General features: G+C 36.2%; 1 protein-coding gene across 3 annotated transcripts in view; it reads left to right on the top strand.

Annotated features, from left to right (window-relative positions):
* The window catches only part of STAG1 (STAG1 cohesin complex component), a 419,314-nt gene that overhangs the window by 349,546 nt on the left and 56,543 nt on the right, over positions 1–13,225 (top strand). For all 3 annotated transcript variants that reach the window (XM_019934217.3, XM_073803799.1, XM_019934218.3), the window contains one exon: positions 7,004–7,107. In XM_019934217.3, coding sequence (XP_019789776.1) covers positions 7,004–7,107 — 104 coding nt within the window. The remainder of the gene's footprint in view (positions 1–7,003; positions 7,108–13,225) is intronic.

Here is a 13,225-nt window from a genome sequence, read left to right on the forward strand (position 1 = left end):
TATGTATTATTAGGTTTTCTTTGTGATTTAAGTTTAGTTGACATTGGGTTTAACTTTCAGTCAAGAGATTGGTTAGGTTTGGTTTCGTTTGGTTTGGCTTGGTTTGGTTGGTTTGATTTTAGCTAGAAAAGTGAGTTGTAAAATGGGGAAAAAATTTTAAGTCAACCACAGTTTTAGGGTATGATTGAATCTGGGAAGGCAAGGCTGGAGAATTTATGTGTAACAAGTCCAGGACCGTTTTGAAATCATGATTCAACTTTTTTTCATACATTTGTCCATATGTTTGCTGTGCCACATATAAGCTCTGGTATGGAATGGTATCCAAATCAATATTCTGAGCTACTATTTTGCTATATTTTATGATAACAAAATGCCATTAGTGATTTACTTATTTCCTTAAGACTAATTAGAAATTTAGTTATACTTTACATAAGTGAAGTGTGATAGATATTCCAGTGGATGAAAGTCTAGTTAGCAGTTGCAAATATAGGACTAAAATTTGGGAAAACAGACACATTGTCAAAGACTACCAATAGCAATTTAAATTACAACTGCTATGTATCAGAACAAAACTATCACTCGAAAAGATACATGCACCCCTGTGTTCACAGCAGCACTATTTACAGTAGCCAAGACATGGAAACAACCTAAATGTCCATCAACAGATGAATGGATAAAAAAGATGTGGTACATATATACAGTGTACCACTCAGCCATAAAAAAGAATGACTTAATTCCATTCGCAGCTACATGGATGGACCTAAAGATTATTATACTAAGTGAAGTAAGTCAGAAAGAGAAAAACAAATACCATATGATATTATATGTGGAATCTAAAATATGACACACATGAACTTATCTACAAAACAGAAGTGGAGTCACAGACACAGAGAATAGACTTGTGGTTGCTGGTCGGGGGAGGGGGTTGGATTGGGAGTTTGGGACTAGCAGATGCAAACTATTATATATTAGAATGGATAAACAACAAGGTCCCATTGTGTAGCACAGGGAACTATATTCAATATCCTGTAATAAACCATGATGGAAAAGAAAAATAATAATAAATCACAGCTGCTGTAAGACTGCCTTGCAGTGTTTTTAAGGGACAGGGTTTTTTGGGGGTGTATGTGTATTCTGCAGCAAAATCAAATTGCTGGATAAATTTTTAGTGTAATCTGAAGGTCTGGGTAACAAATAATCAGGCAAAAACAGGGCCGTAACTGAGTCATTTAACTTCTCTGGGTCTTAGCTTCTTCATTTATAAAGAAGGCTCTTTGATTAGATAAACTTATGTGATCATTTCTTTTTTTTTTTAAACAGTTTTTGAAACATTTGATAGCTTGCAATGAAAGCTAATGATTTCTTTTTTGTTAAATATATTTATTTTTATTTATTTATCTTTGGCTGTGTTGGGTTTTCGTTTCTGCGCATGGGCTTTCTCTAGTTGTGGCGAGCGGGGGCTACTCATCATTGCAGTGCACAGGCTTCTCATTGCGGTGGCTTCTCTTTGTTGCGAAGCACGGGCTCTAGGCACGTGGGCTTCGGTAGTTGTGGCACGCGGGCTCTAGAATGCAGGCTCAGTAGTTGTGGCACATGGGCTTAGTTGCTGTGCGGCGTGTGGGATCTTCCTGGACCAGGGTTCGAACCCGTGTCCCCTGCATTGGCAGGCAGATTCTTAACCACTGTGCCACCAGGGAAGCCCTGTGATCATTTCTAATGCTAGAATTCTGTGATCCAGTTGATGGGTGAAGTAATGTATATAAGTGGAATTCTTCAAGTAGGGAATCATTAATTCACTCATAATTTTAAAATATTTATTGACCACCTTCTATGTGCTGTTATACTAAGCACTGAGGGTGCAGTCTTAAACAAGGTCAGCTCACTGCCCATATGGAACTTACATTCAAGTGACGAAGGCAGACCAAAACTAAGTGGTCAGAATAATTTCAAAAGTTAATAAGTATCTGTGATGGATAATAACAGTAAGAAGGGGTCCATCTTTAGATTGAATCCCAAAAGGAAGATCTCTCTAAGGAGGCCACCTGTGAGCCAAGAATCTAAAGGATATGGGGGCTAGCCAGGGGAAGTGTCAAAAAAAGAGCTGCCTAGATAGAGGAAATAGCAATTGCAGAGTATCTGAAGCATGAATGATATTGTTATATTCCAGGAGCTGCAGTAGCTTGAGCACAGTGGGCCAGTGGCACTAGATGAGATAGAGGCAGAGGCCTGATGATGTAGAACATTTAAGTCCATAATCATAAGTGGATTTATTTAGTTCATTCTAAGTGTAATAGGGAGCCACTGTAGGATTTTAAACAGGGGAGGGATGTGATCGAATTCGTATTAAAAAAAATGCTTTTTGTCAACATGGTTTGGAGTGGTTTCTATGGGATATGATAAAAATGTAAAAGATAAAAATAGATTATAGAAAGAAAAAGCCCATGGTGAGTTTTAAAGATTGTGGATAGGAAGGGGACAAAAGCAGGAAGAGCAAGAAAGAGTGAGAGCAAGCTATATAAAAAGGATAGTAAGAGTTCATTGTACACTATAGAAGGCCCAGTAAAGAGGGTGTTCAAGAGAGCTATGGTTAATAATATCACGTATTGCAGAGGAGAAAAAGGACTATGCAAAGACCATCAGCTTTAAGTGAAGATTTAGGTTGTTGGTGACTTTTTAGTGTTTCTTTTCAGTGATATTAAGGAGAAAATCCAGAGTTCAGGGTGATAAGACTGAAATCAATAATGAGAAAATGGGGATGATGTGTAAAGAGGTTTCTGCAGACTTAGAAAGTTGTGTAGGTATTTGGTAATTCATAGTGCGAACAGCCACCCTTTCCTTTCTATCATTGTGGCTGTTTGGCTCTTGTGTGTGGCTTAAAGCTTGCTTTGTTTTCAATTTTATTATTTGATTTTGCTGTTTTATCCCCAAAGAGATTTCAGTTAAATTTCAAATGTTTTGAGTTTACCATATCTGAATGGATGGTTTCAAATTATAAACTAATAAAATTGATGGCATTGGACACTGTATAAGGTTGAGTTTTTCTTCAACACTAATGTATGGATTTTAGTATATAATAGTGGAATGTTTCTATACTAGGTAAGTTTTTCTCTCCTCACTTTCCATAGAACTAGATTTTTTTTCATAAATAATAGAAAATGCATTTAGTTCATAGACAATCTTGTCATTCCTCTATCCCCAGCCAAATTGAAAAAAATATGAAATTCTAGAATCATAAAATAGAAACTTGATTGTTTTATTGGATCAGGGAGTATAAATGGAAAGCTGAAGCTGTTTCTTGTGGTTTTCCTAAGACAAGCTAAAGTTCATGTGCTTTTTCTATCACAATTAAAATGTGAAACAAAAAATGATTGAATTAAGATGTACATATATATTCCTGCTTAGGATGATTTTGGTACAGAATAAGGGATAAGATGTTATGCCTTTGTTTGCCTTTTCATTGCTGTTGTCGCAGTTTATTTTGAAATAATCAGTACAAACTTCTCAATTTCTAAAGCTTAATATTTTTTTCTTTTAATTTATGCCTAGTTCTATAATCCCCACATCTATTGGTCTTTTTTTTTAAATTGGTCTTTAACATAAATAAGTATACAGAGAAAACAGAGAGGAAGGAGAGAGGGAGACAGAAAGATAAAATTAAACTATTCAAATTAGTCTCAAAAATGTATCTTTAAAAATACATAGGAATGAATTCAACAAGAAAAGTACAGAATCAGTGTGAATAAAATCATAATGTTTCATTAAATAATGTCAAATAAGATATCATAAATGAAGAGCTATATCATGTTCCTGGCTGAAAAGATTATTAAAATGTCAGTTCTTCCCAGTGTAATGTATAATTTTCTTAAAAATACCAGTTCAAATTCCAGTAGGTTTGAGAGAGTTCTGGGAGGTGAGAGAAGGAACTAAGCAAAATGATTTTAAAGTTTATATAGACTGGGACTTCCCTGGTGGCACAGTGGTTAAGAATCCGCCTGCCAATGCAGGTGACACGGATTTGAGCCCCGGTCCAGGAAGATCCCACATGCTGTGGAGCAGCTAAGTCCGTGCACCACAACTACTAAGCCTGCTCTCTAGAGCCCGTGAGCCACAACTACTGAGCCTGCGTGCCACAGCTACTGAAGCCTGTGTGCCCAGAGCCCATGCTCTGCAACGAGAAGCCCACACACCTCAACTAAGAGTAGCCCCCGCTTGCTGCAACTAGAGAAAGCCTGTGTGCAGCAACGAAGACCTAACGCAGCCAAAAAGAAAATAAATAAATTTATTTTTAAAAAAAAGGGTATTAAATAGACTGAGTGAAGTAAGTCAGACAGAGAAAGACAAATATCATATGATATTGCTTATATGTGGAATCTAAAAAAAAGGGTACAAATGAACTTATCTACAAAACAGAAAAAGAGTCACAGACATAGAAAACAAACTTATGGTTACCAGTGGGGTGGGTGGGGGAGGGATAAATTGGAAAATTGGGATTGACATATACACTCTACTATATATAAAATAGATAACTAACAAGGACCTACTATATAGCACAGGGAACTCTACTCAGTACTCTGTAATGGCCTATATGGGAAAAGAATCTGAAAAAGAGTGCATATATGTATATGTATAACAGATTCACTTTGCTGTACACCTGAAACTAACACAACATTGCAAATCAACTATACTCTAATAAAATTAAAAAATAAAAGTTAATGTAGAATTTCAAGCTTATTTTAAAAAGGTGGTATAGCATAGTGCTTAAGAGCATAGACCTTGGAGTCAGACTACCTGGGTTCATATCTTGGCTCTACTACTGAGTGCTTTGAAAAGTTATTTAACCTCTCCGTGGCTCATTTTCCCAATCTTCAAAGTGTGAAGATATTAATTCCTAGCTCTTGGAATTGTTTTGAGGATAAAACAAATAAATACATATAAATCACTTATAACCGTGCCTTACACATAGAAAATATTTAATTGTTTGCTACTAGCTTTATAGAAATTTTTTAGGAAAAGGACTAGATAAGGGAAATTTGTTCAACTAAATATTCAAATTAGTTGAATTAAGTTACACATTAAGGTATATTATAACATTATAAAGCTGTTATAATCAAAACAGTGTGTCCTTGCAATAGAAAAATAGATTAGTGAAACTAAATAAAAAATCCAGAAATAGATCTAAGTATATATAAGCACCTAAAACATGTTTAAAGGTGACATTTCAAATAAACCAGGGAAAGCTGGTTTTATTTAATAATGGTAGAGGCATAATTGACTGCTCATCTGGTGGGAATAAACAGACCCATACTTGATACTATCAGCAGAAATAAATTTCAGACAGATTAAAGATGTAAAAGCAAGCAACAGATGGAGACAGAGAGAGAAGAAAATATATTTCTATAATCTCTAGGAGAAAGGAGATCTTTGAAAGCAATACAAGAAACCCAGAAGCCTTTTTTTTAAATCAGTATGAGATGATAGATGTTAACTAAGCTTACTGGGATAATCATGTCACGATATATATAAGTTAAATCATTATGCTGTACAACTTAAACCTATATTGTATTGTATGTCAGTTATCTCTCAAAAAAACTGGAAAGAAAAGAGAAATCTGAACGCCATAAAAAAATAAATACAGATATGACTTCGTAGAAGTTAAGAATTTCTGACAAAAGATACCATGAAGAGTCTAAAAACAAAAGAACAAACTGGGAGAAAATATTTGCATCATTTAAGACAAAGTTAGGGACTTCCCTGGTGATGCAGTGGTTAAGAATCCACCTGCCAGTGCAGGAGACATTAGTTCAATCCCTGGTCCGTTAAGATCCCACATGCCACGGAGCAACTAAGCCCATGCACCACAACTACTGAGCCTGCGCTCTAGAGCCCATGCACCACAACTACTGAGCGTGCGCTCTAGAGCCCATGAGCCACAGCTACTGAGCCTGCATGCCACAACTATTGAGGCCCGTGCGCCTAGAGCCCGTGCTCCGCAACAAGAGAAGCCACTGCAACGAGAAGCCTGTGCACTGCAACGAAGAGTAGCCCCCACTTGCCGCAACTAGAGAAAGCCCACGCACAGCAACAAAGACCCAACGCAGTCAAAAATAAATAAATAAATAAATGTAAAAAAAGAAGAATCCAAGAAAGGTGAATAACAATAGAAAAATTAGCAGAGAATAAACATTAAAAATCTCCAAAAAATTTTAAACTAATAAACAAGAAAATACACTCCACTACTTAGTAGTTAGGCAGGAGCAAAATAACATACCATTTTCAATCATTGGATTGGCAAACATTAAAGGGACTTGTAACATCAAGTGCTGGCAGGGATATGAGGAACCAAACATTCTCATCATTGCAGTTGGAGGTGTGGATTGCAGTAAGTAACCTTTTTGATTTGTCAGTACCAAGATTTTAACTTTTGAGTCATTGCTCCCTCTCTTGAAATTTATTCTATAGAAATAAAAGTATCAGATGTGTACTTATGATATTTATTACTGCATTGTTTGTAAATGTGACAAAAATTTGGGGGAAATTTGCATGTTAATAGGAGAAGGCTGAATAAATTGTGGAACACAAATTATGTAATAACTTGTAATTATTTAACATAATTATTTGTACATGTCATGTGACTTGAAAGATATTCAAAATCTGTTAATTTTTTGAAAAGATATAGCATGTTCTTTTTTTGCTAAAAGTAAAAGAAAGATATATGAGCTTTGAAGTGATACAGAAGGAAAATTTTGGCATTGCCTAATTCAGAAGTATATTACAAGAGACCAAGTATTAGAAGAAACCAGAGTTTATTGTCTTTTTTACTTTGTATATCTCTTTCTTGTTTGGCTTACGACAAGCACATATTATTCTTAAAACAAGGAAAGGACAAAGAATAGAACTTTAGTCTTTAAGTAATAGACTACAGTTTTTTATAATTGTGCTCAGTTTTGATACATGGCTATTGTAAAACTACCTACTCATACTAATGTGTTTTGTTTCACTTTAGCAATGTCTGACCGTCAGGAGAGTGCTCTTATAGAGCTAATGGTTTGTACGATTCGTCAAGCTGCTGAGGCACATCCTCCAGTGGGAAGGGGTACTGGCAAGAGAGTAAGTTATATTAGAAATCTACCAAAAAAAGAAAGCTTTTAATGTAATTAACTGTCTTAAATATTTGAATATTTTTTGTAAATGATATATGCTGTGGTAGTTCATCTTATATTCTGTCTACTCAGGTACCAAAATAGATTCTTTGCATCCATGCTTCTATAGCACCTGTGCCTGCTTCTAGTCTAGTATCTTACGAATTTTCACATTCATACTTGTTAAAGGTACAGAAAGGCTCTGAAGGCAAACTGCCTAGTTTTGGAGGCTCTTCCACTTAACATCTATGTAATCTTTGGACAGTTGACTATTTTCTTTGCTAATTTCCTTACCTGTAGTATGGGGCTAATAATGCAGGTGTTATTGCTATTTAAGATGAATTGAGATAATCGTGATGGAAAGACTGGCTCTGGTAGTGTGAAAAGGTAGGCAATTCCTCTCTGCCAAAAAAAAAAAAAGTGTAAAACTGGAAAAACTATCAAAACCCATATCAGGGCTCTGGAAATTAGCCAGAGATAAAACAACAAATTGAGAAGCATTTATGGGCATATCTTGGAGATATTGTAGGTTCCGTTCCAGACCATTATAATAAAGCAAATATTGCAATAAAGCTAGTCACATGAATTTTTTGGTTTCTTGATGCATAAAAAGTTGTGTTTACACTGTACAGTAGTCTATTAAGTGCTCAATGCCTTATGCCTAGAAAAACAATGTGCATACCTTAATTTAAAACTAGTTTATTGCTAAAAAAAAATGCTGTCATCCGAGCCTTCAGCGAGTTGCAATCTTTTTGCTGGTAGCAGTTTCTTAAAATAAGACAAAAATGAGGTTTGCCTCATTGATGGACTTTTCCTTTCACAAACAATTTCTATGTAGCATGCAATGCTGTTTGATAGCATTTGACCCACAGTAGAACTTCTTTCAAAATTGGAGTCAGACCTTTCAAACTCTGCCACTTCTTTATCAACTAAGTTCATGTAATATTCTAAATCCTTTGTTGTCATTTCAACAGTCATCACGGCATTTTCACCATGAGTAGATTACATCTCTAGAAACCACTTTCTTTGCTCCTCCATAAGAAGCAACTCCTCATCTGTTAAAGTTTTTGTCATGAGATTTATCACATATTCAGTCTCTGCATTGAATTCTAATTCTCTTTCTATTTTCACCACATCTGCAGTTCCTTCCTCCACTGAAATCTTGAACCCCTCAAAGTCATTCATGAGGATTGGAATCAACTTCTGCCAAATTCCTGTTAATGTCGATATTTTTACCTTTTCTCCTTGAATCATGAATATTCTTAGTGTCATCTAGGACGCTGAATCCTTTCCAGAAAGTTTTCAGTGGACTTTGCACAGATCCATCAGAGGAATCACTATCCATGGCAGCTATAGCCTTACAAAATCTCTTTCTTTACTAATGAAACTTGAAAGTCAGAATTACTCCTTGATCAATGGGCTGCAAAATGGATATTGTGTTAGGAGGCATGAAAACATTATTCTCATAGTGCACCTCCATCAGAGCTCTTGGGTGACCAGATGCTTTGTCAGTGAGCAGTCATATTTTGAAGGGAATCTTTTCTTTGAGCAGTAGGTCTCAGCAGTGGGCTTAAAATATTCACTAAACCATGTTGTAAACAGATGTGCTGTCACCCAGACTTTGTTGTGCCACTGATAGAGAACAGGCAGAGTAGATTGAGCATATTTCTAAGGGCCCTAGGGCTTTCAGAATAGCGAATGAGCATTGGCTTCAACTTAAAGTCACCAAATGTATAGCTATGAAAATCCTACGTGGCATCTTCTTTTAATATAATGCTGTTTTGTCTATACTGCAAATCTTTTGTTTAGTGTAGGCACCTTCATTAATTAACTTAGCTAGATCTTCTGGTTAACTTGCTGCAACTTCTACATCAGCAGTTGCTGCCTCACCTTGAACTCATGTTATAGAGATGGCTTCTTTTCTTAAATCTCATGAACTAGATTCAGCCTTTTCTTCTGCAGCTTCCTCACTTCTCTCAGCTTTCATAGAATTTAAGAGAGTGAGGGCCTTGCTGTGGATTAGGCTTTGGCTTAATGGAATGTTGTGGTTGGTTCGATCTTCTATCCAGATCACTAAAACTTCTTCCATATCAGCAATAAGGCTGTTTCACTTTCTTATCATTCATGTATTCACTGGAGTAGCACTTTTTATTTCTTTCATGAACTTTTCCTTTGCATTCACAAGTTGGCTAACTGTTTGACTCAAGAGGCCTAGCTTTTGGCCTTTCAACATGCCTTCCCCACTGAGCTTAATCATGTCTAGCTTTTGATTTAAAACAAGAGATGTGTGGCTCTTCTTTTCACCTGAACACTTAGAGGCTTATTAGGGGTTAGTAAGGTTGTTAGTTGGCCTGATTTCAATACTGTTGAGTCTCAGGAAGGGGGAAAAGATGGGGGAACAGCTAGTTGGTGGAGCAGTGGGACACAACATTTATCAAGTAAGTTCCCCATTTTATATGGGTGCAGTTTCTGGCACCCCAAAGCAATTAAATGGTAACATCAAAGATCATTGATCACAGATCACCGTAACAGGTATAATAATAATGATGAAAAAGTTTGAAATATTGCAAGAATTACCAAATGTGGCACAGAAACAGACACACAAACACAAAATGAGCAAATGCTGTTGGGAAAATGGTACCAATAGACTCGCTCAACACAGGGTTGTCACAAAGTTCCAATTTGTTTTCTTCAAAAAAGCAATATCTGCAAAACATAAGAATGAGGTGTGCTTGTATTCTTGGAAAACTGCTGAAGCTTCAGGTTAAAGCTGTAGGAGTGAGTCTACAGCCTTCCTGCCTAGGGTTACAGTATACACAGAACCCACAGGCTTGATTGGTGACATCTGTAATTTTACCAGAGTGGCACTGTATGTAAAAACCAGCAACTTTGCTGTCAAGGGAGCAGACTCAATATGGGACAAATGGGAAAAAATCCACAGCTTTGTCAACTAGAAATGGCAGAAACAAGGAAATCCTGTACCTGTGATATTCAGAGATTGTGTCTGCAAGTTGGTAAGAATAGTGAACCAGCCAAGAATCTAACAAAAAATGCTAGAAATGAGAAAGCCATAAAAGGATTAATAAACTCTTCATACATCCCTGGCTGACTGGGAAACCTGAGAGAGAGAACCCAATGGAAAATAAAAGTCAAGCAAACTTACACAGTGGCTGAAGTTTGAATATGCTCTCTATCCCACAACAGATCAGGTCTCAGAGGTGAGGAGCCTTATAAATTTGGATCATTTGAGCACCACCTCTACCCAAATCATTGGCTGACTAGTGATCTATTGAAACACAGAGGAGACTCCCAGGAAGACACGCTAAAAAATAAAAATTCCCAACAGAAGCCACACATCATGGGAGAGACAAATTACACAGTTTAAGTTTAATTTATTAAAATGACACTTAGAAAAATATTTTTTAAATACATAATTATTACAGAATATTATCAAAAAATGTCCACTTTTCCAGAAAAATTGGAACCATGCAAAAAAAAACACAGTAAAATGTGGCCATACTCAGGGGAAAAAAGTAGACAGTAGAAATGTTTTCTCAGTAGGTGCAATTGTTGGGTTTAGCACATACTTCCGAGCCCTTTTTTATAAATATGTTCAAAGAATTATAGGAAAATATGTTCAGAGAATTACAGGAAAAGATAACAACAAATAAGGAATCTCAGTAATTCCAATTTATCAAATGAAAATTCATGAGTTGAAAAGTACAGTAACAGAAATTTAAAATTTATTAGATAAGCTCAACAGATTTGAGATGACAGAAGAAACAGTGGACAAGAAAGATTAATAGAAATTATTCATTCTGGAAAAAGAACAGGAAAAAAGGTGAAGAGAAATGAACAGAGCCTAAGAAATGTGTGAAACAACATCAAGTCACCAAATTTGTGTAATGGAGTCCTACAAAAAGGAGTGAGAGAAGGAAAAGGAAGGAAAAACATTTTAAGAATTGCCAAACATTCTTCCAAAATATAGCAGAGGGAGGAACACTCCCAAACTCATTCTACGAAGCCACCATCACCCTGATACCAAAACCAGACGAAGATGTCACAAAGTAAGAAAACTACAGGCCAATATCACTGATGAACATAGATGCAAAAATCCTCAACAAAATACTAGCAAAGAGAATCCAACAGCACATTAAAAGGATCATACACCATGATCAAGTGGGGTTTTTCCCAGGAATGCAAGGATTCTTCAATATAGGCAAATCAATCAATGTGATACACTATATTAACAAAGTGAAGGATAAAAACCATATGATCATCTCAGTAGAGGCAGAAAAAGCTTTCAACAAAATTCAACACCCATTTAGGATAAAAAAAATCCCCAGAAAGTAAGCATAGAGGGAACTTTCCTCAACACAGTAAAGGCCATATATGACAAAACCACAGCCAACATCGTTCTCAATGGTGAAACACTGAAACCATTTCTAGTAAGATCAGGAAGAAGACAAGGTTGCCCCTCTCACCACTATTATTCAACATAGTTTTGGAAGTTTTAACCACAGCAATCAGAGAAGAAAAAGAAATAAAATAAATCCAAACTGGAAAAGAAGAAATAAAGCTGTCACTGTTTGCAGATGACATGATACTATACATAGAGAATCCTAAAGACGCTACCAGAAAACTACTAGAGCTAAGCAGTGAATTTGGTAAAGTAGCAGGATACAAAATTAATGCACAGAAATCCCTTGCATTCCTATACAGCAATGATGAAAAATCTGAAAGAGAAATTAAGGAAACACTCCCATTTACCATTGCAACAAAAAGAATAAAATACCTAGGAATAAGCATACCTAAGGAGACAAAAGACCTGTATGCAGAAAATTATAGGACACTGATGATAGAAATTTAAGATGATACAAACAGATGGAGAGGTATACCATGTTCTTGGATTGGAAGAATCAACATTGTGAAAATGGCTATACTACCCAAAGCAATCTACAGATTCAGTGCAATTCCTATCAAACTACCAATGGCATTTTTCACAGAACTAGAACCAAAAATTTCACAATTTGTATGGAAACACAGAAGACCCCAAATAGCCAAAGCAATCTTCAGAAAGAAAAACGGAGCTGGATGAATCAGGCTCCCTGACTTCAGACTATACTACAAAGTTACAGTAATCAAGGCAGTATGGTGCTGGAGCAAAAACAGAAATATAGATCAATGGAACAGGATAGAAAGCCCAGAGATAAACCCACGCACATATGGTCACCTTATTTTTGGTAAAGGAGGCAAGAATATACAATGGAGAAAAGACAGCCTCTTCAATAAGTGGTGCTGAGAAAACTGGACAGCTACATGTAAAAGAATGAAACTAGAACACTTCCTAACACCATACACAAAAATAAACTCAAAATGGATTAAAGACCTAAGTGTAACACCAGACACTATCAAACTCTTAGAGGAGAACATAGGCAGAACATTCTATGACATAAATCACAGCAAGATCCTTTTTGCCCTACCTCCTAGAGAAATGGAAATAAAAATAAAGCAATGGGACCTAAAGAAACTTAAAAGCTTTTGCACAGCAAAGGAAACCATAAACAGTACGAAAAGACAACCCTCAAATGGGAGAAAATATTTGCAAACGAAGCAACTGACAAAGGATTAATCTTCAAAATATACAAGCAGCTCATGCAGCTCAATATCAAAAAAACAACCCAATCCAGAAATGGGCAGAAGACCTAAATAGACATTTCTCCAAAGAAGATATACAGATTGCCAACAAACCTATGAAAGGATGCTCAACATCACTAATCATTAGAGAAATGCAACTCAGAACCACAATGCGGTATCACCTCGCACCTATCAGAATGGCCATCATCAAAAAAATCTACAAGCAATAAATGCTGGAGAGGTTGTGCAGAAACAAGAACCCTCTTGCACTGTTGGTGAGAATGTAAATTGATAGAGCCACTATGGAGAACAATATGGAGTTTCCTTAAAAAACTAAAAATAGAACTACCATACGACCCCGCAGTCCCACTACGTGGCATATACCCTGAGAAAGCCATAATTCAAAAAAGGGTCATGTACCACAGTGTTCATTGCAGCTCTGTTTACAA

The sequence above is a fragment of the Tursiops truncatus genome, chromosome 4 (assembly GCF_011762595.2).
Source record: "Tursiops truncatus isolate mTurTru1 chromosome 4, mTurTru1.mat.Y, whole genome shotgun sequence".
Taxonomy (NCBI): Eukaryota; Metazoa; Chordata; class Mammalia; order Artiodactyla; family Delphinidae; genus Tursiops; species Tursiops truncatus.